This window comes from Pipistrellus hanaki (genome assembly GCF_964339955.1).
Source record: "Pipistrellus hanaki genome assembly, chromosome: 1".
Taxonomy (NCBI): Eukaryota; Metazoa; Chordata; class Mammalia; order Chiroptera; family Vespertilionidae; genus Pipistrellus; species Pipistrellus hanaki.
Genome location: NC_140503.1, coordinates 70,292,757 through 70,320,717, shown reverse-complemented (window position 1 = coordinate 70,320,717; position 27,961 = coordinate 70,292,757). Strand labels below are relative to the sequence as shown.

The window sequence follows — 27,961 nt, the reverse complement described above, 5'->3', positions numbered from 1 at the left end:
CTAGAAAATAAAAAAAGAAGAAAATAAAAATCCCACACAGGAACCATAGCACCATCTTCACAGATCTATAGTTGAGTTCTTTATTACATGGGAAACGTGAAAAACCTTTCCAATCAGGAAGAGGGAGTCTGAATGATCTAGTGCATTGTTAATGCTCCTACATGCTACCGTCATTCAGAAGTTTAAGAAGAGAAAAGAAAAAGTTCCTTGTACCATAATCTTAGACCCAAACATAACAAGGTTGCCATATTATACAGTCAGAGCTCTCATTTTCCCAGTTCATATTTCCACATTTTTAATGTTTCCCCCAACAGCTGACTGCTGGAATACCAAAAAGCAGTTACTTTCAAAACACTCCGTTTGATGATGTAGAAAAAAGTCCTGGATTAGTGGCCAGTGTTAATGGATTATTTATTTATTTATTTATTCATTTATTTATTTATTTTTGCTTCAGCTTTTTCACTAACTTATTGATGCATTTAACTGAATGGATTATATAGAGAAAAATAAGTAGACATAAGCAGAGGAGACAGAGCCTGAGATAGCTCAAATGCACTACACATTGCTATTCAAGGAGTAATTTAAAACTCATCATGTAGGCTACCACCACTCCCGTCGAAGTGCACAGGCACCAGGGGGTTACCCTCACAGGCAATGACCACAGGCCTGGTGCTGGTCTTGGCCTGATAATTGCATATGGGGCGCTGGTCTGGGCAGTAGGGATTCTTGTAACTTCTTTTAATTTTACATTCTGTGACTCTTACTACACCTACATGGCAGTTCATCTCGCGATTCTTGCACTCGATATTGGGGGTGCTGCAGATTTTATTAATGGTCCCGATGTCTTCATGGATGAAGGTGTTCAATTTCTTGCAATCAGGCAAAGTCATCCCCCGGTTTTGCATCATGTTGTCACAATACAAGTTGGTGCCACCTGTCCCTTCAGGGTGCACATGTTGTCGCTGGAATCGTTCGTTCCTGGTCTCGCGATAGAAGGGTTGGAGAGCCATCACTACCTTGGATAGAGCCATCACTACCTTGGAGGAGCCTGGAGAGAAACCAAGGGGAAGGAGAAAAGAAGGTAACAAATGGGCACCAGAGAGAGATGTTGAGAATGGCAAGATGATATTTCCTCAACTCTGTAGTCCACTCTTTCCTCCCAATTTCTCTGGGGAGGAAAGAGTGGACTGTATAACTTTTCTCATCACTGCTTCCCAAGGGATTTTTGAAATTTTACAATAAGGCAAATTTTCTATTAGGAGAGATTTGGAAAACTCTTATTCCTACTATCTTAGGAAATGATAGTGATATCAAGTTGTTAAAATAGGTTAAGTCAAGAAATAAAAATTCATGTGCTGAGTGTACATCCATATTATTCTTTCCATTTCTTCCTCCATAACTTTAAATACTTTCAGTGAGTCTGGGGGTCTCCCTGGTGACACCTGAACACTGATCTATAATCTGGGTATTAGAAAAGCAAGGCTTTTGGCCCATTTCAAGGCAGGAGAGGGAACCATTGTGAATACCATGATCAGCACATTCCTATGTTCACAAAAAAGCCATCCTCTCTGGGGAAGCTGGGTAGAGAAAATGGGGGGAAATAAAAAGGCCAAGAACTGATGAGAAGATTTTGATTCTTACTGATTTCAGAAATATTTTTATTTATTAACATACTAGAGGCCCAGTGCACAAAAATGGTGCATTGGAGTTGGGTCCCTCAGCCTGGCTGGCATTCTCTCACAGACTGGGAGACCAACGGGCATGTCTGGCTGTTGCGGAGCAGGGAGAGGCTCCCACCACCACTGCTGCACTCACTAGCCCTGAGCCTGGGTCAGGGCTTCTGGCTGAGAGGTGCAACCCCTGTGGGAGTGCACTGACCACCAGGGGACAGCTTCTGCATTGAGCATCTGCCTCCTGGTGGTAAGTTCACATCATAGCAATAGATCATTCTGCTGTTTGGTCAATTTGCATATTAGCCTTTTATTATATAGGATTGTAAAACAGAAAACAAAAAATTCAGGCAGCTCATTTTCTGGGTCCCTGGCAATGAATGTAGTCACCCTACATTCACTTTTGGAATGTGTTGGGGAAGTGCCAGGAATGGAGAGCAGAGCCAACTCTGGGCCAGTGCCCTGCTTTTAATGAATGGTAAAAGGACTCATCAAAGGGACAGGCAAGCCATGTTCATAGGCAGCAACAATGTCTCTGGACCCTGATGTGGCTCTGTACCAGCAGGGAGACTGGGGGACCCTCTTTCTGCCTGCAAGTAGTGCCCTAGAAAGGAGACCTGCTTATTCAGAATTTTTTTCTGTAAGGCATTCCATTCTCATCTTCACAGATGACCTTGATGTTGTTACAGGTGTCTTTGCAGAGTGAAGTCAGCCCTCCTTTACTCATTGTGGTTCCACAGTATCTGCCATTGTGGCCACTTGGATTGGCAACATAGTGCTGGGCCACAAAGTGTCTGTACCTATCGTCGCACTGAGCCAGGGTCAACAGGGTGAGACTCACACCCAGCATGAAGACCAGCAATAGCAAACCCAGGCCCATCATCATCTTTACTAACAATGGCTCCTGCCCACGGAAAAAAGTATGCTGGGGCAAATTAGGCTAGAAAGGCAAATTAGGCTAAAAGGACAGGGCATCGTGAGTCAGACATCCTCAGTCACTTAAATTACATATTTCATTTCTCTTCCTCACTAGTCTCACATTTTTTGTCAATCCATTCCTTTGGAAAATTAATCTAAGTTTCCTGAACACAACTCCCTGTCCCAAACATTATTTCCTACCCCTGAAGCCTCACTGAGTACTTACCTTCCTATCAGTCATAGCATTGCAATATCCAATCACATTATAATTCATTTATTAATTAATCATATAGCAAACATTATATAAGCTCCTCTGGATACAAGGCACTGTGTTAGGTGCTGGCACACAGAGTCCATTAATATATACCCAAGGCTTCTCTAAAAGGAGATGTAGCTTCCATGGGGAAGGAATATAGGAGCTCCAGTTCACTGAGATGAGACAGTAAGATAAGAGACATATAATAATTGGACTTTAAAAAGTATGTTTAACTGATTTTAGACAGAAAGGAATGAAGGGAAGAGAGAGATAGAGAGAAAAAGCAAGCAATATGATGTGAGAGAAACATCTATTGGTTTCCTCTTATAGACACCCAGACCAGAGATCAAACCAACACCAGGGGTTTGATCTGACAACCTTTTGGTGCATAAGATGACACTCAACCAACTGAGCCACACTGACTAGGTCAAAGAAAAACTTCTAAGGAACCCTGAGCTCAAGGAAGGGTGAGTCAGAGGTTTGTTAAAGACAGGATTCCAGGTATTCAAGTCAATAAATCAGCTAGCTATAAGGAATGCAGTTTTGCTCTGAGGTAAAAGGAGACAAACCTAATTCTCCAAGAATTAGTGGTATGTGGGTAAAGGTGGAATTATTATGTACTATTTAGAGAAAACAGAGAGTAGCATGGAAGAATCGATGCAATGTCTGGAAATGGAACTTAGTCAACTTCTATAGAAAACTGGAATAAGAGGAATTCAAGCTTATTCTTCAGAACAATGTGGATTATTCCAGAGAATATTTTCTGGTTTCCCTTATAAATGTATATAGACTGTAATACAATAGGAAAATGATGTTACTATCTATACTAATAAAAGGGTAATATGCTAATTAGACCGGTAGACTGGACATATTCCTACCATCCAACTTCCTTTCAGACAAAGCCCATGGTGGTGTGGACAAAGATAAGGCAGGGGTGGTTAGGGGCAATTAGGGATAGGCAGTTGGGGGCCATGAGGCTGGTAGGGGAAGGAAGTTAGGGGCCATTAGGCTAGCAGGGAAGTGGTTTGGAGGCAATCAAGCTAGTGGACAGACAAGTGGTTAGGAGCCAGAGATCCCAGATTGCATGAGGGGTGTTCAACTGCAGGTTTTGGTCCCATCCACAGGGCCTCCAGTGTGATATACATAAAACAACAACAACAAAGAAATTCTTCAGAACTTTTCCTCAAGTCAAAGTCATTAAAATTTGCTATAATGATTTGACATCTTCCTCAAATGAAGAATAAGAAAAAAGGGGATTGCTGCCATCATCTCTCAAGAGTTTTCAGTCTAAACTGTAGAACTTACACTTCCAAGGGCAGTGTGTCACAGATACTCAAACATACCCATAAAGTAAATAGAATGCTTCTTCCTGTGTATGAGTTTATCTCAATGGTTGATAATAAAAAATGGAATTAATCAAGTATAGATTATAACAAAATTGAAAACAAATTTCTTGTGAACTTTTAAAACTTTATGCATTAAAAAATGTGAAGATTTGAGAAATGAAAACTATTTGGTGTGTGCAGTAGGTAGTTTCTGACAATACTTTTAGTTCTTTGGAAAAAAATTGAAAGAACATTCAGAACCTTTAAAAACCATCATATCTTCCCCCACTTATATCAAATATATGTGTGTTCCCACATCCAATAATAAAAGTGACTTTTCACAAAAATCTGAAACTGATTTATATAATTTTGTATTCAAATTATTTGTGAATGAGCAACTTATTTACTTTAAGACTGGCTATGATTTCTTAGCAACCATCACACTTAATAAGAAATTCATACATTGGGGGAAAAATTTGTCCTTCAAGTTATTCTTAAATGTGATGTAATTCATATAAATCCTAAATTAAAAGAAAACAAATGGTACATTTTCAGACATTAAATTAATTAGAAGTTTTTATCTTGTACTTTTCTAAGTCAATAAACATTATTTTCATGTCAAGTATTTTTATACCCTTAAAGATGTCACAGGTTCTAGCACTAAGCCTGTAGTATTACTAAACAACCCTTGAAGTATGTCTGTAAAATCTAGAAAGACCAGGAAATCCAGGTTTCTGATGGTTTCATGGAAAGGCATGTGAGAGAACAAAGTGAACACTAGTTTCATCATCATTTGGCATTGATATACCTTGTCTGATTCGTAATAATGATACACAAATTTGGCACAAGGTTGAAGAAAATTTTTGGTCGTTCCTCAACATTGAAATAAAGAACTGCTGAAAAAATTTCCATTAAGAACATTAAATTTCCATTAATTACAATTTATGATAGAATCAAGTGAAAGCATGTTCTTGGGACTTGAACAAAAATGTGGTTCATGACTGAAGATAGAAGCACCAGCCCTAAAAGAATAACAAGTATTCATACATGGCCACTGCTTCAACACAGCTGCTGGCCTATATGATCCCTATTTGCCAAGGTTTTTAGTCTTCTGGGAGTGCTTTCTTTTTCTAATTTTGTGGAAGACCTCATCAATGGTTTATTAATTTGGATTCATTTAAGTTTCTTGCTCTTCAATAAACAAATATTGCCTTCTAATGCCAAAGACAATTATAGAATCTCAGGCTCCCAAGATGGAACAAGACCTTAGGGTCACCAAGTCAACACCTCTCTGTCTGGGGCCAGAAACCCAGAGTTGAAAATCAGGAAGTAGAACCAGAGCTGTAGTAGCCAAAAGAGCCATTAGGTGGCAGTGGTGGATAGAAATATTGCCAATGTTCTCCATGCTGCAATGTAGACCAGGGGTCCTTGAGGGAGGTGCAAATGCTCTACAGGTTTTGGGGATATTGTCTTTCATAGAAGGGTGTCTGAACTTCTGGGACTGTCTAGAGTCTGTCCAAACAGTCTGTGCTTAGATATTGAGACAAAGGATACCCCATTAGATACAAATGTCAAAGTAAAAGACATAAAGCTCAAGATCTGTCCACAAGGATATCACAAAGTAAAGATATACCTATTGCCAATTTCCAGGGGTGCCATTTCCAACCTTTTAGCCAATCACCTGTCTCCTTGTCAGTGTTTCCTACTGGTGTACACTCTACAGGAGGACAGAGCCCATGCATTCACCTTAAATCACAGTGCCTGCTTCACAGTAGACCCTCAATATTTTTTTTTTTTTTTTTTTTTTTTTTTTTTTTAGTGATTGCCGTCATTTTCCTCTCAAGGCTTAAATTTGTTCATCTATAGAATGAGAGAGTTGCTAACTCTAAAATATGAAATTCCATGGTTCTCTTTAAGCATAAGAGAATCTTTTCTTGTATTACTGGCAAAAGTCTTGTAGAATTACAGAAACAAGTTTGTATAAGTTCAATTGGTAGCAGAAGGCATCTTTTGAAAGAAATAGATGACAAGAAGACATGACACTCAATCTCACTGAGAATTGAGTCATTTCTTTCTTTTTTTCTTTTTTTCTTTTTTGTTTTGTTTATTGATTTCAGAGAGGAAGGGGGAGACAAATAGAGATAGAAACATCAATGATGAGATAGCATCATTGGTCAGTTGGGCACCCCACACTGGGGATGGAGCCCACAACCTGGGCATGTGCCCTGACTAGGAATCGAACTTCACCTCCTGGTTCATAGTTCAACTCTCAACCACTCAACCATGCCAGCTGGGCAAGGTGTATCATTTTTTAAGGCTCAGCAAATAAGCCAAGGCCACACCACTTCTAATTATGGCCTTGGAGTGATGCCACACAGAAGCTTCATATCCTAACAAGCAAATTGCTGGTTGGAGATTGAAGGCCTCCCATCCCAGTCTGGAGAGGTAAAGGAAAATCTTTGCTTCTAATTTGCAGAATTTGCACATGAATTTTGTAAAAACTTAGCTAAATTTTACTCAGGATTATTGTAATCTTGAATCCCTAATACATCCAGAAACCAAAGCCCAGCCAGTACACACCATGGCTACCAGTTTCTAATTATTTGCTCTCCCACTCACAACTTGCTCACTCAAATATTCAATTCTAATTGAATAGTTATCAAATTCTAATTGAATATTACCGAAGATGTAAAATCAATTTGGGAGAAAACAGGTATGAGACAGATTATTTGTGCTGCTGAAGTGAATCTGCCTAGGCCTAGGGTTTAGAACCTCACATCTGGTAGTCAAACTTACTCACACAAAACCTTCCATATTCAAGCACTTAACTGTCAGTCAGTTTTTTTGTTTTGTTTTGTTTTTTGTTTTTTTTTGTTTTTTCCCAGTGAAATATGTTCCCACTGTTCTTCAGACTAACTTTATCATCTGTCTCAAACCCAGCTTTTAATCTTCACAAGAATGAATATTCTCTTCCTCTCTCCACAGGCAATGTTTTGTATTCAAGAGATCCATCCAATTTTACATACCAGGGAGTTAATTTGACAGTCTTTGATGAGTAACTATTCTTATAATTTCCATACATGTAGCTTCACACTTTTATAAATTCTAGGGCAATACCCCTCAAAGTGAAAGCATAAAGCCCAATGCATACTCCTGCCTTTATCTCTTTTCCTTCTTTCTTGCCTTCATCCTGGCAGTGTACCTTCTTTTGATCTTGGTTATGCTCCACTTGGCTCTTAAAGAGCAATCAAAACTTTTTAAAGGAAAAAATTAGGAGGGAAGATTAGAAAAAAACAGAATTAAAACCATAGTTTTTGTTTCTTTCCTTGCTCTGCCACATTTAATGCCTGTTCCCTGGGGGCATCCAGATGCCCTTCAGCAAATGGCTTCCCCAGGACTTTGGGGATTTTATCACAATTCAGAAATCCCTCCTAAACCTCCACTTGCTCCCAGTCTCACTAATCTCCCTTCATCCACACACATATAGACAATCCCAAAAGAAATCTGCTTTCATTTTAAACTTTAGAATCTGGTTCATTTTCTTCTTAATTCATAGGTTGGCCCCAGAGGCTTTAAAAGGGGGGAAAAATGTTTTATTAAAATAGCTAAGTGGCTAGAAATAGTATCTATACTAATAATAGAGGAATATGCAAATTGTCTGGAAGGCCTCCACATAACAACTGAACAGCAGGCTGTGTGGGGCGATCAGGCTTACAGGGGTTTCATTTTGGGATAACTAGGACAGCATGAGGGGGGGGAAGTTAGGGGTGACCAGGATGGCAGATGGAGATGGTTGGGGTGATCAGGACTGCAGAGGAGGGCATTTAGGGTTGACAAGGCCTGCAGGGGAGGTCAGTTAGGGGCAAACAGGCTGACAGGGGAGCAGTTAGGCATCAATCAGGCTGGCAAGGGATGTTAGGGGGTGATCAAGCTGACAGGCAGAAGCAGTTAGGGGCAATCAGGAAGGCAGGAGGCAGGCGAGCAGTTGGGAGCCTAGCAGTCCTGGATTGTGAGAGGGATGTCCTGTTTAGGCCTGACCTTACTGGATTGGAGAGGGTGCAGGCTGACCTGAGGGACACATACCCCTGTGCATCAAGCCACTAGTATTCATATAGTTTTAAAATGTTCTGACAGTTTGAACTTGAAAGTTATTTTCCTTTTTCTTAAATGTTTTTTGATGTCTCTTATTCAAAGTTGATGTCTTTTAGGAGCAAAGAGAGGTAACAGGATATGGGGTCCTCAGAGTGGGGCCTCTGCTGGCACCTGGCAGAGTGTCCAAATCCTCACTGTCCTTTGTGGGCAGACAAGCCCTTTGGGAGTGGGACCTAATTTAAATTAATCACATATCACTTATTCAAGAGACACTGAGAAGTGAGTTCTAAAAAGTTATCAAGCAGTCACTCATTAGGGAAGATGGCTGCCAGGCCCATTCCAACACCCTGAGGGCCTCAGCAGTCCCAGGAGACTGAGGCAGCAGCCACCTCCCTCAGCCTTTGGGGACAAGACGGCTTGATCAACACAAGCCTTCTCTGATGAATCCCCTAACAACAGAGACAAGGCACTCCACTCCAATGTCACCTTCACACACAAACTGTCCCATGGCCTGAAACACCAGTCCAGCCCAGCTCATACAGACAGATAAGCCTCTGGGTTTAGTTTGGCAGTGATGGCGGGAGCAGCCTCCAGCCTCTGAACACAGCCAAGTCCCTTCTCTGCCTGGAGGATGTCACTGTAAACCTTGGGGAAAGCCACAACCTGCCAACACAGCTGACAGTGCAGAGTAGGTGAAAGGTGAATGGTTGCTTTCATTCTAATGGTTTTATTTTCAGCTTGGTACATGAGGTTATGAGGAAACAGAAAATGAGGTTTTTTTAGAAGAAAGTTTTACAATTTTATTAAAGTGGTTATCCAATTGTGTTTCAAAATAGAACAGGAAATTATAATGTATGATTAATAAACACTATATCTTTGCCAGCAATTGTAATAGATGGGAAACAATTGCCAATAAAAAAACACACACACAAATATATTTAAAAATGTTCTGACAGCTTGAACTTAAAAGTTGGTAGCTGTGCAGTTTAAGCAGCTCTATGAATACCCCAGGCTGCTTCTGGGAGGTTGGCCACCTGCTGTTCAGATAATTATGTCACTTGGGTTTCTAGTGATTGCATTAATGATTTGGTTATAAGGTTCTTAATGACAGAAAGGGAAGGTTTTGGCTAAATGAAGATTTCCCTAAACCCCCACAATGGCCCTGAGACTGTTTTTACTGTCCTTTGGAAACAGAGATGTCATATCACACCCACGTGTTGTGGGTGTGCTGTCTCCCAGTAAGAAGGCTGAGGATCCCAATGGTGCAGTAAGAAAGCTGAAAGAGGAGGCAGTTGGCAGAGTTCCCAAAAATTTCACCACGTTGGCTGTGCGTGGGTTAAGGGTGAGGAGACAGAGGCGAGCAAACAGAAAATGAAAGCATCAAATGTCCTTTCCACTGGCAAGAACTGAACAAGTTCTGCGCCATAAATCTGGCCATCAAGCTAGTAGCAAGCAAAGAATCCCTGGTCCCGTGGAGTCCTACCTGCTAGGCTGCAGGCATTGGCTGGGCCATCTCTGCCCAGCTGCGGAAAGTGAACATGGGGTGGGAATGCAGCACCGCTAACTACAAAGCTGCCCTTTTGCCTCCTTCCCTTTCCTCAGCTCCCAGTCTGGTCCCACAAACTCCTGTCCAGTTACCTCCGATAAGAAGGGACTACCCCGGCCAAAGCGCCTGGTAAAGTTAGGACACCAAGCAGGAGGAGGAACAGAAATTGAACCCATCTTGGTCTGGGGACAAAGCTGCAGAAAAGGGCAGGGCTTAGAAAGAGAAGTTTGGTTTCTCACCTGTTTCTTCCTCCTTTGTAAGAAAACGGGGAGCTGTTAGAAATCAGGAAGGTGCTGTTCTGACTCCTGCTTTAGATCTGCACCGGGTCCGCGTGCGTGTGTGTACACTAACGGGACTGGGGTGCTGTGTGTAGGAGATATCCTGCGGGCGAGCTTTTGGGTAGTTGGTACCACACCCAGTTTCTCTGGGAAAACCCCAAGCGTCCCGGCCCCGCCTCCCGAGGTGGTGCCACAGCAGCCCCCGCCCAAGGGCAGTGGGAGAGTCCCTGCCCAGCCCTGGAGCATCCCTGCAGATCTGCATTGGAGACACAGGGTCAGGGAAGATGCTGCCAGCTAGGACTGCAGGATGGGACACCCACCCTGCCTGCAGAAGCCTGAAGGGTGAGGGGCTGCTGCTCCCAGGAACAAAGAGGCCCCCAGAACTCAGGAAGCCAGGCAATTTCGTCTCCAATGCAAGTCACCAGCACGCTTCTGTTTCGCGTTCAGTGCACCTCTCCTTTGCAGGACAGTTTGGCACAGGAGAACTTTGGCAGGGAACAGAACTTTTCTCAGAAGCTCCTGAAGAAGGAAAAACAAGTTTTAAAAGCTGGGCTAGTCTGGGATTTGAACCCAGAACCTCTCGTACCCAAAGCAGGAATTATACAACCTACACTAAAGTACCCAGTTAAGCACTGACCCACACTTAGGTTCCCTTTGGACCCATCTATAGGTATTGATCCCAAGCCCACTTCCCAGTAAACTTGCTGAATGCAAATGTTTTTGTCAATGACTGTTTGCCAGGGAACCTGTTATATATAATGCACATGTGTCAAACACAAGGCCCGCGGGCCAAATCCAGCCGGCCAGGCCTCGCAATGTGGCCCGCACCGCGCTGTCATCACTGCACTCCGCTGTCAGTTTATGACATTGTCAGTTTATGACTGTTCAGTAAACCATTCGGCCCGCGATTTAGGCTGGATTTTAGATTTTGGCCCCTTCTCTGATTGAGTTCGACACCCCTAATATAATGTAACATACAAGCAGAAAATGAACAAAATTAAGTATAAAACTCAATAAAATAATCCAAAGTGAACATATCTTTGTGCACTATTATCTAGGTCAGTGATTCTCAACCCTTTTTAATGCCACGACCCTTTAATACAGTTTCTCATGTTGTGGTGACCTCTAGCCATAAAATTATTTTCGTTGCTACTTCATAACTGTAATTTTGCTACTGTTAATGAATCATAATGTAAATATCTGTGTTTTCTGATGGTGTTAGACTCTACAGTCATGACCCACGGGTTGAGAACCACTAGCAGGATTGTCTAGGTTAAGAAACTAAAATTTAACAGGAGCCCAGATGCATTTTAAGAGAAAAAGCAGAACCAGAAGCTATATATATATATATATTACAATTTCCTATATTTTATAAAAACATATACATAGCATAGATAAAAGTGTGGAGAATTATGCGCTAAAACATCAATGTTTTTATAGGTCATGAAAATACAAGTAACTTCTTTCTGTTTATCAAGAATTTTATTATTTTGTGTCTTTCTCAATATTTACCACCCACTTGGTAACTTAGAGAAATATATACTGAAACTTTTCTAATTGAATAATTACTTTCTATTGAATTGTTCCCAAAATTAATTAATAAGAGTCTTTAGTTCTATGAACTCTATTTCTCAGTTTATCTCTAATTTATGGATCTCTGATAAGATTGTATTCCTTAACTTTTCATTGACTCAACGAACTGATGATGGAGGTGTAGACAGGCTGCCATGGTTTTTTCTCATTATAGAAATCAACATATAATAAATTAGTGTATTGGAAGGGGAATATGGCGGCCTAGGTAAGCACCTAAGTTGCCACCTCGTACAACAATTTTAAAACAACAACTAAAAGACAGAATGGACAACATCCAAAACCACAGGAAAGCTGGCGGAGTGGGAAATCTACAACTAGAAAGAAGGAGAGAGGCTCACTGATCAGGGGAGCCACAAAGTGCTGAGGTAGGGAGATGTGAATGCAGAGAGGAAGGGCGATCGAGTGCCTGGCTGACAGGAGGGGAAAGGAAGGCCCTGGCTGCACTGAATTCCAATTCTGACGGCACTAAACCTCAACCTTGGCTAAAACCCCATGGACCCAGGCTCATACGGTTGGAATCTGGACTGTAGAGAAAGGCACCCAGAGACTTGGAGATTGGGAGACTCAGGGGAGCCAGGAACCACAGTGTGTGAGTGAGTGCATGCAGAGAGGTCTGACCAGACTGGGAGATCGGAGGAGCTGGAGCCGCAGTGTGTGAGTCTGACCCTGGATTGCTGCAGCTGCTCCATAGTGGAAGGAGTCGGAAGCTCCAGACTACAGAGACCCAACCCAATTCCGGGTGAGCCCTTGGGGCACCCACGCTTTTACAATGGGAATCTGGACTGTCAGGTGGAAACTCAGGGGAGCTCCAGAAGGCAGAGGTCTGAGGCACGTGCACAAGGGCAGGGCTGACAGAAAGCCAAGACTGTCTGCTCAGCTCTGAGACTCTGCCCCATCCAAGCTGAGCAAAGAGGCTTTTGCAATTTTGCAAGTATGATCCTATAAGACAGGATACTTTCCAATACAGAAAGTATCCTGGAGTAGACATAGCTGATACTCACATCTAATTGATCTGGAAGTCAATTCCTCCCAATGATACCAACAACAATCAAGGCTTAACTACAACAAGACTGTACACACAGTCCACAAAGGGGAGCACCAAGAATGTCTACCTCAGGTAACTGGGGAGGCTGGGTCACCGGGCCATACAGGACACCAAACACACAAAGCCATCCTATCAACTCAGGGAAGCAGCGAAAATGCCAAGATAAGGAAATAGACCTAAAACAAAAGAAATGGAGGAGAATAAAAGACTGGATGTAGAATTCAAAACCACGGTTATAAGGTTTTCTCAAGAATTTCCTAGAAAAGGTCGATAAATTTAATGAGACCCTGGAGGATATGAAAAAGGACTAACTAGAAATTAAACATACACTGACTGAAATAAAAACTATTATACAGAGATCAAATGGCAGACTAGAGGAACACAAGAATCAAGTCAAAGAGTTGGAATACAAAGAGGCAAAGGACACTCCTTTGGAGAAGCAAGAAGAGAAGAGAATTCAGAAAGTTGAAGGTAGTGTAAGGAGCCTCTGGGACAACTTCAAGCGTACCAACATCAGAATTATGGAGAAGCCAGAAGAAGAGAGAGAGCAAGCTACTGAAAACCTATTTGAAGAAAAAATATCAGAAAATTTCCCCCACCTGGTGAAAGAAATAGACTTACAAGTACAGGAAGAGCACAGAACTCCAAACAAAAGGAATCCAAAGAGGACCACACCCAGACACATCATAATTAAAATGCCAAGGGCAAAAGACCAAGAGAGAATCTTACAAGCAGCAAGAGAAAAATAGTTACCTAGAAATGGAGCACCCATACGACTATCAGTTGATTTCTCAACAGAAACTATGCAGGCCAGAAGGGAATGGCAAGAAATATTCAAAGCGATGAATAGCAAGAACCTACAAACAAGATTACTGTATCCAGCAAAGTTATCATTCAGAATTGAAGGGCAGATAAAGAGCTTCACAGATAAGAAAAAGCTAACGGAGTTCATCACCACCAATCCAGTATTATATGAAATGCTGAAAGGTATTCTTTAAGAAGAGGAAGAAGAAGGAAAAAAAAGATAAAAATTATGAACAACAAATACATATATATCAACAAGTGAATCTAAAAATCAAGTGAATTAAAAATCTGAGGAACAGAATAAACTGATGAATATAATACCGTGTTTCCAGAAAATAAAACATCCTCAGAAAATAAGACCTACTTACAGGTTTCCTTCTGAGTGAAATATAAGGCATCCCTCTGAAAATAAGGTCCCCCTAGGCTCTGTCTCAGAATCAAAATTAATTTACCGTAAACTGGTCTCTAGGGCCGCCCCAACTGGCATCTAGCAACCAGTGATGTTATTCAGAGTCCTGACATCACTGCTGTGTGGAGGTGGAGCGGAAGTCAGAGTGAGTGGTGAGCACAGGGCGGGAGAGAGGAGGAGACTTTCTCAGATGCGTGTAGAAGAACAGAAGGATTAGAGCTGACGGGATGCGGCGAAGGTGGTGAGTGCTGGTCTGTCTATGGTGACACTACCTGATGCTCGCGGCCGCCCTCATGATGACTGAAGGTTCTCAGTCAGTGGCAGACCCTGCTCCAGCCCAGATCCAGGACCAAGCAAGCCCAGTGACAGTCCCCAGGCAGGCCCCAGGGAGTAAATGTCTGATAAAAGGGTAGGGGGGATGTCTGGTGAAGGTGTTCAGTGGCACAGGGGTGGGGGGAGGGGATCACTTAAAATGACACAGAAGGATCAGAGGGGGCAATCAAAATGACACAGGAGGATCAAAAGGGGTTATTAAAATGGTAATCCCCCTCTGATTCTCCTGTGCCATTTTGATTCCCCCTTCTGATTCCCCCTGTGTCATTTTAAGTGATCCCCCTCCCCCTACCTTGATACCCCAATTCCTTTTTTTTTTTAACCCCTAGAAATGAGCGCAAAAAGAAAAAGCTGCTCTGTGGAGTACAAGAAAAGAAGCGTGGAAGACTCTTGGGGCCAAAATCTTACTGCTTTCTGCAAAGAGATGTTGAGTATCCGATTGGTCCGAAAATGGCGAGCAGAGTATGGTAACCTCATTGAACAAGTGGACAAAGGAAATGCTAAAAAGTGCAAGTGTGAAACAGGTGGGCAACCATTATTTTCCAAGCTGGAAGACCTGATCTGTGAATGGGTTGTTGACAGGAGAGCAAAGGCTTTGGTTGTGAATAGGACTCAGATTCAAGAATTTGCCCTTACAATGGCACCACAGTTAGACATAGCCCCCGAAGACTTTAAAGCATCACAACACTGGCTGGATAATTTCCTTCAGCGAAGTGAACTGTCTTTAAGATCTACAACATTGTTTAGGTTGGAAGATACTCAAGTTATTAAGCGAGTAATTGCATTCAAGTCCTTTATTGATGATGCTGACTTCTCTAAATACAATCTTTCCGACATGATTGCTATGGATGAAACTGCAGTGTTTATGGGCCAATCATCTCAAACAACAATTGAACAGTGGGGTGCCTCCTTAGTGTACATTCCCTCCACTGCTTACGAAGGTTCACGTGTTTCCTGTATTTCGGCAATTCGTCTGGATGGCACTAAAATCTCACCTTTAATCATTTCTAAGGGCAAGAAGGAAAATATTGAACGTGTTTTGGGTGTTTTCATTCTTGAAACTGAAAAAGCCTGGGCCACACAAGCAGTTATAAGGAAGTGGGTCGATTTAATGCTGCTGCTTGTTATGCGAGGGAGCCAAAGAGGTCTGCTAGTCTGGGATGCAGCCAGCACTCACCACACTAAAGACATGAAGACATTTCTTCACGAAAGAAAAATAGATCAGATAATGATTCCCACAGGAATGACGGCCTATCTCCAGACTCTTATATTGCAATAAACAAGCCATTCAAAGACAATTTGTGAATGGAAATTAATGACTACATTGAAAATAGAATGGAGAGAAATCAACGTGGAAACTTTGTGAAACCTAAACTGCAAGAAGTTGTGACTTGGGTGAAGAATTCATGGGAGAAAATCACTGACAGTTGCATTGCAAATACACTGCAAGCAGGCTACCTTGACAAGAAATACTCATTTAAAGACAGTGCTATTGCTAAACATGAGAGATTTGGTCCACTGATTCTGAAAGAAATGGAGTCACAAGAAATTCACCAGGAAACTCAGGAATTGGATTGTTATGATGATGTTCCAGAAGATGATGACATTGAATAAATGAGTAAATTCTTGATACTGTAGGATTCAGTTTATCTGGTTTGTGTTGACAACTACCATACTACCATACCGTATACAGGTACTAAATATCCTTTATTTTCATTTAACAATAAATGTGTACTGTATTCTTCTTCATGGAAAAATAAGACATCCCCTGAAAATAAGACCTAGCGCATCTTTGGGAGCAAAAATTAACATAAGACACTGTCTTATTTTTGTGGAAACAGGGTAGAATCAGGGGCAAAGAAAGGGAGTGGATTGATAATTATCAGGGGGAAATGGGTGTGGGGGTGCAGGAAGAGACTGGATTAAAATCGTACACCTATGAATGAGGACAATGGGGTGGGAAGGGAAGGGAAGAGAGTGGAGTGGGAACCGGGTGGAAGAAAGCAATTGGGGGTGAGAGGGAAGGAGAAATAATCTGAGCAATAAAGATTTATTAAATTTGAAAAAAATAAATTAGTGTATTTAATAGCAATGCTTATTTTTGTGCCACCTCAGCTATACAATTAAAGCTTTAAACTTTTATCTGAAGACATTTAATTTCTTTAAATTACAAGATAGGAGTTTGTGCATTTTATTTAATATGAAAATATAGCCGAAGCTGGTTTGACTCAGTGGTAGAGCGTCAGTCTGCGGACTGATAGGTCCCAGGTTCGATTCGGGTCAAGGGCATGTACATTGGTTGCAGGCACATCCCCGGTAGGGGGTGTGCAAGAGGCAGCTGGTCGATGTTTCTCTCTCATCGACATTTCTAGCTCTCTATCTCTCTCCCTTCCTCTCTGAAAAAAAAATCAAAAAAAAAAAAAATCAATACAACATATTTTTTTAAAAAAAAGAAAATATACAAATTTCATTTGGGGATAAAAATTCATCTTTTGCTGGCATTTTGACAGGAAATCAGGAAGGTGGGAGTGCGGGTAAATAAGAAGTTTTCTCTTCCTTTTTGTGTGAATGAATGTTTTTTTATTTAAACTGAAGGCAATTAATTGGTGAATACTGCCACAAAAGTAACTTTGGCTCTTTGAAAACTATGGAAATAGACCTTATATTGAGATTCAATCTTTCTTTGTAGGAAGTATTATGAGGAAGATCTTTAGAAACAGAAAACACTGAAAAATTATTTTAACTGAGTGCAATCTTAGAAATCATCTTTCTTCACGCATTCATTTCTCAGAAATAAAATGTTTTCTTAGAAAACAATTCAAAGGCTCAGAGAAGTCACATGGTTTGCCCACAGTCACTTCATGACTTGCTGACAGAGGCTGGTTTCCCAGCTGGGGGAGGGGGCTGGGTGTCCTGTACCAACACTTATGCTCACACACATGCTTGCTGACAGTGGGATACTCTCTCCTGCTCATGTAACACAACCATAGCACTGCTGAGGTCTGCTTTTCTAGATCCTCTGCGAGGGATAAACTGGGAAAAAGAACAAAAGTAGAATACCAGAAAAGCAGAGAGGCATTAGGGATGATACTTTCTGAAAAGGTGAGAACCATTTTCAGAGAGAGGGAACTCCTGCCAGATTAGATTTCAATGCAAGGAGGCATGCATATAAACCTCATGACCTTTCATATCTCTGGTCAGGAAGTTCAGATTCTCCTCTAACCTTTTATCCCCCTTGGCATCTTATTCATCATGGGGGAGATGCCATTAGAGGAGGAACAAGGGGGCCAGAGAATAGCATCATACAACTCCCATACAAGCTGTTTCATGACCATTCTTTTAAGCATTAAGCCCCCAGAACATTGGGGTTCTGACCTGCATGAAAAATCTTATGAACAAAGGCTTGGATTTGTTAACCATAGAGAGAGTTTGGGTCAAACTAGATATGAAGGACCAGAACACTCTCACTCTCTCTCTCTCTCTCTCTCTCTCTCTCTCTCTCTCTCTCTCTCTCTCTTCTCTCTCTCTCTCTCTCTCTCTCTCTCTCTCTCTCATCTCTCAACTAAACCTTTCCCTATTCCCTTCTTTACTCAGGTGCACTCTCTTTCTATAGCATACCCAAGCCTTTCCTTCCCCATTTCTTCCCTCCAGTGCATTATCTTTGTTTTCTTTTTCTTAATAGCAAGGGCCCTTCTTTGCCTCTGTAACTTGCTTTCTGAGTCCATGCAGTCTAGCTGGCTCACTTCTTCCTTGGCTCACTTCCTTTACCCCTGTGACTTTCTAAATAAATTTTTGCTTGTACTGGAGTTTCTTGGCTCTGAATTTATTTATTTATTTATTTATTTATTTATTTATTTATTTATTTTTAGCCCAACTCAAAGATCATGGTTTAACATCTGCTGTAGTTCTCTGTTTACATATCAACAAAATTATACTGTCTTCTGCTCTTCTGGCCTGCCAATTCTCTCATGTCTCTCTCTTTGGTAAATTCTTTCTTCATTTCTAGTGGTCAATAGTTCCCCATTCCTGTATTACATCCACAATTAAAATGAGTTCTTAACAATGGGGGGTTGGGGGAGACACATGTAATACATTCAAAAATAAAGAATTTTAAAAAATAAAAATAAATAAATAAATAAAATGAGTCCATCAATTAACAGTATCAGATTCCTTCTTTCCAAGAGCTGCCTCATCAGTATTTGTGTGTTGAACTTTCTCTCTTTGAAATGAAGACCTACTCCCAATCCCCACGCTTGCCCTCGTAGTCTGAATCAGACCTCACAGAGCAAGTGGGATCACTAGGGGCTCTGAATCTATTCACTCATGCCAGAAAGCACTTTAATATTGTTTTGGGGATTTGATCATGAATGTGGGACAGCTCTCCACATGCACAATTCATGATTTCTGATGCTGATCCTACCTAGAAAAAATAAAGGCCAATATTTAAAATATCAGAGTTTGAAATAAGCAAATAGATCCAGTTCAAGAAGATGGGAGGTGATAGATCCTCCCTTCCCTCAACAGATGGGTAAAATATGACATAATCTGCAGCCTGGAAACACCTGACTAACCATGTACTTTATACGGACAATACATTTAACCACCTATCAACACCTGCCAAATACCCTAAGCCCTTGTTCCTATATGGACCATACATTAAGCCACCAATCAGCATGTGCTGAGTATTCTAAGCCCTCATTCCTTCCCGTTCTTCCCCTCAAAAGGTGTGTACGCTTCTGCACGGGTTGCTGTTCTTCCCTTGCTAGACAGCCCGGCAGGTCTTTTTCCCCTAATAAAGCCTGGAATCCTGGTTTTCGGCTCCTGATTGGTATCTCAGGAGGTGGGGGTGGGAGAAGGTGCCTTATGTTAGGGTCACCAAAGGAGGAGCACACGAGGCCAAAGGGGTAAAGAATTATGAATTTATTAAGTCATCTGGAAAACCAGGTGGGCTCAGCCTCAAAATGGCATCATTACCCAGGGACAGGGAGTCAGAAATTTTGAAGAACTCTAGGTGAGCTTTTCTGGGAGAGAATTCTCTGGGTGGGTCCTGAGGAGAAAGATAATGGTTTTAACAAGAGGAAAGTTGTCTTAGCAAGTGTCTTACCGAACAGGTCAGCAAAAAGAATATTGGTTGTAAAGTAGTCTAAAGGTCAATTCCGGAGTGGGGGGGGGGGTAAGGGGAAGAGGGGGCTTGATTCAATTATTTGAACAGACTTAACACCTTATAGCTTAAAAAAATCTGTATTAAGAAAACCCAGAATTAAGATGTCTTTATGTCAATGAATGAAAGAATGTTGAGGTTGGTGAGGGTCTTAGACAGTTAGGCATTACAGGGATACAACAAAGCAAAAAAAAATTAAATCCTATTGTTCCCATCTGTCCTTTGACTCCCAGCTGAACTGATCTAGTCAGGAGACTCTTGTAAAACTTTGATAAACTGTCATTACTTTGTATATATTTTTTACTTCTTTGGTAAAGGCTCCATCTGACAAGTGGCTGCTCTCATAAAAACTCAAGCTTTAAACTGAATTCCTCCAGTTAATTAACATATCTGTAAGTGGGGATTATTAGCCTGAAGGCCATGGGAGAAATACAGGTTAGAATTAAGATAGTCAGACAAAGCAAGCATTTCACAGCTTCAGGTACAAAATGAAAGTGCATCTCTTAAAGATCAGACAGTGGCACTAATGGAGGCATTTCAACACTTTCTTGGGGACAAATCCCATAAATACCAAAAATAAAATGAGGTAAAATGAAGAGCCTGGAGCAAAGGGGTCATACATCAAAGAGAGTATTCTGGGTAAAAAGGAATGACAAGGCCCTGGAGATAGGAGCTAAAGAACAAAATTCAGTCAAGTAAGTTTGAAGATCTAATTGGCTTTATTAAGCAATTCAGGAATTGGGCAGCATGCCATCTGGCAACCAGAAAGGCACTTTGGTGAGTTGTACAAAATGGAGGGTTTTTACAAGCAGAAAAAGGGTGGGACTACGTAGTTAAAAGACTGAGTTATTATTATTTTTTAACATATTTTATTGATTTTTTTTACAGGGAGGAAGAGAGAGGGATAGAGAGTTAGAAACATCGATGAGAGAGAATCATCTATCAGCTGTCTCTTGCACACTCCCCACTGGGGATGTGCCTGCAACCAAGGTACATGCTCTTGACCAGAATTGAACCTGGGACCCTTCAGTCTGCAGGCCAACACTCTATCCACTGAGTCAAACCGGTTTCAGCAAGACTGAATTATTTTAAGCAAGGACACCTTCATTTAGGGGAAGGCAGAGGGTCTTATCAGCCATTTTACCTCACCAGTGCTGATCAGGTAATTCTAAATTGATTGGTTTAAATTTTCACCCATGGAAGAAGGTGAAATTTGGTTAGTTGTTAAGTTTTAGTTTGGTGACATAGATTAGCAAAAATAATCCACAATTTTATTTATGAAATAGAGGTCTAGGTCACCAAATCTGTGCACGGGTATGTTTGTTATCAGCTGCCGGCTGCCGATTACCGAACAGGTACTCCCTTCCTTCCCCCAGCCGCATGCTGCTGCAGGCCAGGGCCTCCTTCCCTTGCCCCACCTGGCCCTACCCCTGATCGAACTCCCGGTCCAGGGGACAATTTGCATACTACTCTTTTATTATATAGGATTTTCATGCCTAGGATTTTTTTTTAACTTTACAATGGTGTGAAAGCTACATGTAGTCAGAAGGAACAGGTGGCTAAGCTATGATGTTCAGTAGTGTTGAAAAGAATGGAGTAGGAAGCAATCCAAAATGGGGTCACTTTCGGTATTTATGTAAAATTACAGATCGGTGAATTCCCTTGATTGTAGTGATTCTTCCACAATGCATATGTACTAGTATACTGAATAATGTTGCACACCTTAAACATAAACAATGTATATTTGCTTTAATTCAAATATTTTCAGTTTAGTCCTTTCATGTGCACACACACACACACACACACTCACATACATACTTCCATTTTTAGATGCTAGTGTCTTCATACATCTCTGTTCTCCAATTTGTTTCTAAATAATCAAAGGGAAAAGGGAAGGGTGTAAGAATTGTCTTTAGTCAATGACACAAATATTTCTGGGTCATGGTCATTGATCCAATAGGTTTTAATCATGGACCAGTTTATGAAGGTATGAAGCTGTTTGTTCATGTTTATAAACTAGAAAAGAATTAAAAGAAGATAAAAGAAAAGAAATCCCACACAAGAACCATAGCACCATCTTATCAGATATCTGTAGTTTGAGTTCTTTATTATAAAGAGAACATGAAAAATCTTTCCAGTCAGGAAGAGAGAGTTTGTCTTAATGATCTAATACATTGTTAATATTCTGACTTACTACTACGATTCAAAAGTGTGTGAAGAGAAAACGCAAGTTCCTGTATGATTTCTTAATCTTATTAGAGACGAACATAACAAGGTTGCCAAATTATACAGACAGGGCTCTCATTTTTCCAGTTCATATTTCTAAATGTTTAATGCTTGCCCCAACAGCTGACTTTTGAGAATATTAAAAAGCAGTTACTTTTAAAGCACTCCCTGTCATAAAGTAGGCAAAGCCTTGGATTAGTAGCCAGTTGAAATGGATTTTTTTAATGGATTTTTTTGTATCAACTTTCCCATATCTTTAGCAAATCCTTTAGCAAATCCTTTAACTTTGGGCCCCTTTTGTAGCAACATGAACATCACAGGGGTGCGGTGGTATTAAAATTAGATAACTGAAATGGAAATACCTTAAAATGTGTGAAATGCTATATCATACATATAATGACAAAATTCCAGAGGATAGGATTTGAGAGAGCTAAGCTGACCAGTATTATGAAAGGAAGCAGAAGAGTTTATAGAAAATTTTATTCAAGAAAGCCCAGTTGCATTATACATTTATGTCTCCATTTCTCTTTGATACATTTAACAGAATGGATTGTATAGAGAAAAAGAAGTAGACATAGTCAAATGCATTACTCATTGATAGTGAAGGAGTAAGTAAAAGGTCAACCACAGGGCCATAACTGCTTCAGGATAGCATCTATCCGTCAATGTGCACAGGCACCAGGGGTTTACCATTACAGGCGATGATAACATCCCTAGAGCTGCTCCTGCCCTGATATCTGCAATTTCCTGGGGAACCTCCAGTAAGCTTGCAGTCTGTGACTCTCATTCCACCCTTATGGCAGTTCATCTTGCCATTCTTGCACCGGATATCGGGGTTCTTGCAGATGTTGTTAATGGCCCCGAGGTCTGCATGGATGAAGGTGTTGAATTTCTTGCATGTAGGCCTCGTCATTCCCTGTTTTTCCATCATTGTGTTGCAGTACAAGTCGGTGCCACCTGACCCTTTAGAGTCCACATGTTGCCGCTGAAATTTTTCATGTGGGGTCTCCCCATAGGAGGGCTGCACCAGCCCCAGCCCCAGCAGGGTCACCAACAAGAGCAGAAGCAATGAAAGGGTCTTCTGGAGAGCCATCACTACCTTGGAGGTACCTGGAGAGAAACCAAGAGGAAGGAGAAAAGAAGGTAACAAATGGGCACCAGAGAGAGGTGGTGAGAATGGCAAGTTGATATTTCCTCAACTCCATATTCTACTCTTTCCTCCTCATCTCTCTGCTCACAACTTTTCTCATCACTGCTTCCCAAAAAGTAAAAATTTTGCAAACATGATCTCTGAAAGCAAAAGCTTTTTTCTCTTATAGAGTGACAGGGATGTAGCCAGTACAATGACTCAGGGCAGAGACTGAACAGGTAGAAGCCTAGGTGTATATGTCCTGTATGGTCAGGATGTGAAAGGCAGATCTAAATGACACTGGAGTTGTCTGTCTCTTGAGGAAATACTCTAGTCATGTGATCTTTGGAGAGTGTTCAGTTCCCTGAAGGCTGATTCCCAAAGATTTGGATAGACAGGATTTGGATAGATAGAGAGTTTGTGAACTAATTTTAATTCCTGAAATCTTGGGATTAAGGAAGGTGTAGGAAAAAAGGATAGAGTAACCTTTAGAGTTAGCCTTCCCTCTCATGTGTCTATTCCTTTATTAAATTAAAAAAAATAACAGTGGACATACTGTACTACATGTATACTGATTTATATAGCTTAAGAAGTGATCACCACATAAATCTTGCACCCATCTGACACCATACATCATTATTACAACACTAGAGGCCTGGTGCATGAAATTGGTGCACGGGTGTGTGTGTCTCTCAGCCCAGCCTGCACCCTCTCCAATCTGGGACCCCTCAAGGGATGTCTGACTCCCTGTTTAGGCCCGATCCAGGTAGGGTTGGGCCTAAACAGGCAGTCGGACATCCCTCTCACAATGCAGGACTGCTGGCTTACAACTGCTTGCCTGCCTGCCTTCCTGATTGCCCCTAACTGCTTCTGCCTATTAGCCTGATCATCTCTTATCCATGCCCCTGCCAGCCTGTTTGCCCCTAACTTCTCTCCCCTGCAGACCTGGTCACCCCTGACTGCCCTCCCCTGCAGGCCTGGTCTCCCCTAACTGCCCTCCCCTGCAGGCCTGGTTCCACCCAACTTCTTTCCCCTGCAGGCCTGGGTCCCCCACAACTGTCCTTCCCTGCAGGCTCGGTTTCCCACAACTTCCCTCCTCTGCAGGCCTGGTCACCCCTAATTGCCCTTCTCTGCAGGTTTGATCGCCCCCAACTGCCCTCCCTTTTAGGTCTGGTCCCTCCCAACGGCCCTCCCATACTGGCCTGATCATGCACAACTGCTCTCCCTTGCAGACCTGGTCCCTTTCAAATGCCCTCCCCTGCTGGCCATCTTGTGGCAACTATCAAGTGTCCACATGGGGGCAGTCATTTTTGACCACATAGGGGCAGCCATCTTGTGTTTTGGAGTGATGGTTAATTGCATATTATTCTTTTATTAGATATGATTAAATACAATAGAGGCCTGGTGCACAGGTGAGAGCCAGCTGGTTTGCCCTGAAGGGCGCCCTGAATCAGGGCGGGAGTTCCCTTGGGGTATGGGGAGGCCTGGGCAAGGGGCCTGTGGTGGTTTGCAGGCCAGCCATACCTCCTGGCAACCCAAATAGAGGTCATGGTATCTGGAATTTATTTATCTTCTATAATTGAAACTTTGTAGCCTTAAGGGGAGGCCAAGGTAGACCAGGGAAGGCAGAAAGCTTTGCTTCATCTATTGCTGGGGAAACTCAAGCCTCCTGCTTTCTCTGGGGCCATAGCCATCTAGTTTGGGTTAATTTGCATATTTGCTTCTGATTGGTTGGTAGGCATTGCTTGTGATTGTCGTGGAGGTCTGATCAATTTGCATATTACTCTTTTATTAGATAGGATTATTGACTGTATTTCCTATGCTGACTTGGCATCCTCATGACTGTATTTCCTATGCTGACTTGGCTATTTTTAAACCTGCCATTTGTACTTCTTAATTCCTTCACTTTATTCACCCAGTTGGCATTCTTTTAATGATATTATATCAAGTTTTTTTGGAAATCTTGATAATCCTATTAAAAAAAAGTAAAAAACAGAGTATCCCACCAAAGTGCTCTGAAGATAGTAAATATTGGTTGAGTGAACTAAGAAACAAAATGAGGGAACTAGTGAACGAATGAAACAAAATGGTTTGTGGAGTTGACTGGCAAAAGAACTTTAAAAAATAAATCTCAATAGCACAATTGCCACAAAAGAGAACTTAGACTGTCTTTTTTCCTTGCTGCTATGCACAACCAAAAACTAGGCCCTGGTGATATACTCCATCATCATGCATGTATCCTTGATGCTATGTCTGTCTTGTCAATAGCTGTTGCTAGTTTTCTGTTGTCTCTACTTGCAGAATCCTTTTGTTGGCGCTTTTGGCAGTGGAAAATAAACATATGTTTAATGGAGTTTAAAAACAACACAAACACAAAACAAAAACCTTCAGAGACACAACAAAGGAAGCATTGCCATATAGTGTCAGAACATTGCTTCTGTTGACGGACTAGAGAACGACACCCAGAACTATCTGACTCTAAAATCAGTGCTTTTTCCACATCTTCTGTTGCCTCTCTCTTTCCACTCCCCAAATATTCAGGATATTCAAAACATTTGTGTTCAGAGTTGCTTCTCTCTAGCAACAGAGTTTAATCAGGGGTGGAATAAGGTAAGAGTGGAAGTGGGAATCGCTCACTAACACCAACTAGCTAGATGCTGCCATCTGATGGTCACTCCTGCGATTGGCATGAACTCATGAACTGTGATTCTCCTTGACCATGGCATTGAGGCAGGGCTGACTCACTAGAGCAGTGATTTTCAACCTCTTTCATTTCATGGCACACATAAACTAAATAATTATTAAATTCTGTAGCACACCAAAAAATATATCATTTGTCAATCTGACAAAATAAATAGGTATAATTTTGATTCATTCACACCAGGCAGCTATTGTGTTGGTTGTCATTTTTTAATTTGACAATCTAAGAGAAAAGAGTCAGTGCTCCTGACTAAATAGTCAGGTATTACAGATTTTAAAAATTATTGTGGAGTACCATAATAATGAAAATTGCTGCACTAGAGCAAATAAAATTAATCTCTGACTCTACAGGAAATGAGCAACCCAAAACAGAAAGGACAGTTTTTTGAGAGTCATACAGGACCATTTCTACATATGTAGTTCATGGGCTGATTGTAGCTGAAGTTCTGGTTTGATGTATATGGGTACTACTGTCCTTTGTTTGCAAAGATACTGCTTAATGATGGCAGGTCACACTGTCTGGGTGACTGAAATGGCTGATGAAGGATCTGCATACCAGTTTCAAACATAACTTCATTCTTTAAAATGCTACCTCCTATAGTCACAGCCACATTTTGCTTGTATACAAAAGCTAGAAAGCTCTAGGTCACATTTCAGTGCCTACAGCTATAGATATGAGATATGGACTTAGGAAGACTGATACGGGAACAGTTGTGGCAAGAAGAGTAACAGGGAGAAATAATGCTTGATTAATTCTTCAGCCTTAGACTAATGGATAGAATTTCTGAAGGTACACCTAGCATCAACGAGAGGCAGTGGAGTGCATTGAGTCTCTAGTATTTTATAAAGAGAGTGTCTGTTTACATGAAAACAAATCTACTTGAAGAAGAATAAGAGATAAGCTTGGAATCTTTCTATAATTTCCCAAAGACCTCACAGTTGCCATACATCCATTGATAAAGTAAAACATACAGGAGAAAATAATGAAAAGTAATCAATTTTTTTAACTTTATGAGAAATAACCACAAGAGTATCCTGGGAGCAGTCTTGTCAATACAACTCAAAATTACCTCCTGCCTAAGACAAAAGGTGGGTACCAGGAGTGAATTTTGATATCTATGCAGGAGTGTGTGTGTATGTCAGTGTGTTGGTGTACCTGTTGGAGAGAGAGAGAGAGAAAGAGAGAGAGAGAGAGAGAGAGAGAGAGAGAGAGAGAGAGAGAGAGAGAGAGAGAGAGAAACAGAGAGAAACAGAGAGGAAAAAGAAAGTTTAAGAGAGAGGTAAATAGAAAGTTTAATTAATCTGTTCGTATTTAGTTTTAAACACTACTCCTTTTAGTTTAACTTTTGTAATAGTAATATTGCCTTATTTGACAGCAAGAACAATTTGCCTCTCATGAAAATTTTGCTTAGCAGCCATGAGCCCTGGAATTTCCCAGCTCTCTCTGTAAGATGAATTTAACATCCATCCTTCCACTCACAGGAAGGGAAGTCTACCTCCCTATTGACTGCGAAGGCACTAACTGACAGGGAAAGGGCATTTGTATCCCATGCCATCCTCCCTGGGGGCAGCTGAGTAAAGAAAATGGATAATAATCAATGGGTCAAAAAATAATGAGAAGATTTTTATTCTTATTGATTTTTCAGAGACATTTTTATTTATTAACATATTATAAAATAGAAAACAAAAGATACAGGCAGCTCATTTTCTGGGCCCCTGACAATGAATGTGGCCACCACTGTTTTGGAGTATGTGGGGAAGTGCCAGGAATGGAAAGCAGAGCCAACTCTGGGCCAGCAGCTTGCTGGTTACGGACAGTGCAAGGACTCATCAAAGGGCAAGCCATGTTCATAGGCAACAACTATGTCTCTGGACCCTGCTGTGGCTCTGTACCGGCAGGGAGGCCAGGGGTCCCTCTTTCTGCCTGCAAGTAGGACCTGGAAAGGAGACCTGCTTATTCTGAATTTTTTCTGTAAAGCATTCCATTCTCATCTTCACAGATGACCTTGATGTTGTGACTGGTGTCTTTGCAGAGTAAAGTTAGGCCTCCTCTCATTATGGTTTCACAGTAGCTGCCATTGTGGCCACTTGGATTGGCATCATGGTGCTGGGCCACAAAGTGTCTGTACCTGCTGTCATTCTGAGCCAGGATCAGTGGGGTCTGACCCAGACCCAGCATGAAGACCAGCAACAGGGGACCCAGGCCCATCATCATCTCTACTAACAAAGGCTTCTGCCAAGGGGAAAAGGTATGCTGGGGCAAATTAGGCTAAAAAGGCACAGAGCATCATGAGTCAGGTACCCTCTGTCACCTAAATTGCTTATTTTCTTTTCCTCATTAATCTCACATTTCTTGTCAAGCCATTCCTTTGGAAAATCAATCTAAAATTTTCTGAACACAACTTCCAGTCCCAAACATTCTTTCCTATCCCTTAAGACTTACTGAGTATTTACTGACCTTTCTATCAGTCGAAGT

At 41.4% G+C, this 27,961-nt stretch overlaps 2 protein-coding genes across 2 annotated transcripts in view; both read right to left on the bottom strand.

Moving 5' to 3' along the window:
• LOC311610941 (ribonuclease 4-like) overlaps positions 1-10,226 on the bottom strand; it is a 34,309-nt gene extending 24,083 nt beyond the window's left edge. The window contains exon 1 of the mRNA XM_084862551.1: positions 10,047-10,226. The gene's annotated coding sequence lies outside the window, so the exon portion shown is untranslated. The remainder of the gene's footprint in view (positions 1-10,046) is intronic.
• Positions 57-22,764, bottom strand: LOC311612009 (uncharacterized protein). Its single transcript, XM_084864697.1, has 3 exons — positions 22,330-22,764; positions 2,394-2,574; positions 57-1,048 (listed from the first exon to the last, which is right to left on the bottom strand). The coding sequence occupies exons 1-3, from the start codon at positions 22,747-22,749 to the stop codon at positions 582-584; spliced, it is 1,068 nt and encodes a 355-aa protein (XP_084720823.1). The 5' UTR covers positions 22,750-22,764; the 3' UTR covers positions 57-581.
• Positions 22,765-27,961: the final 5,197 nt, after the last annotated feature.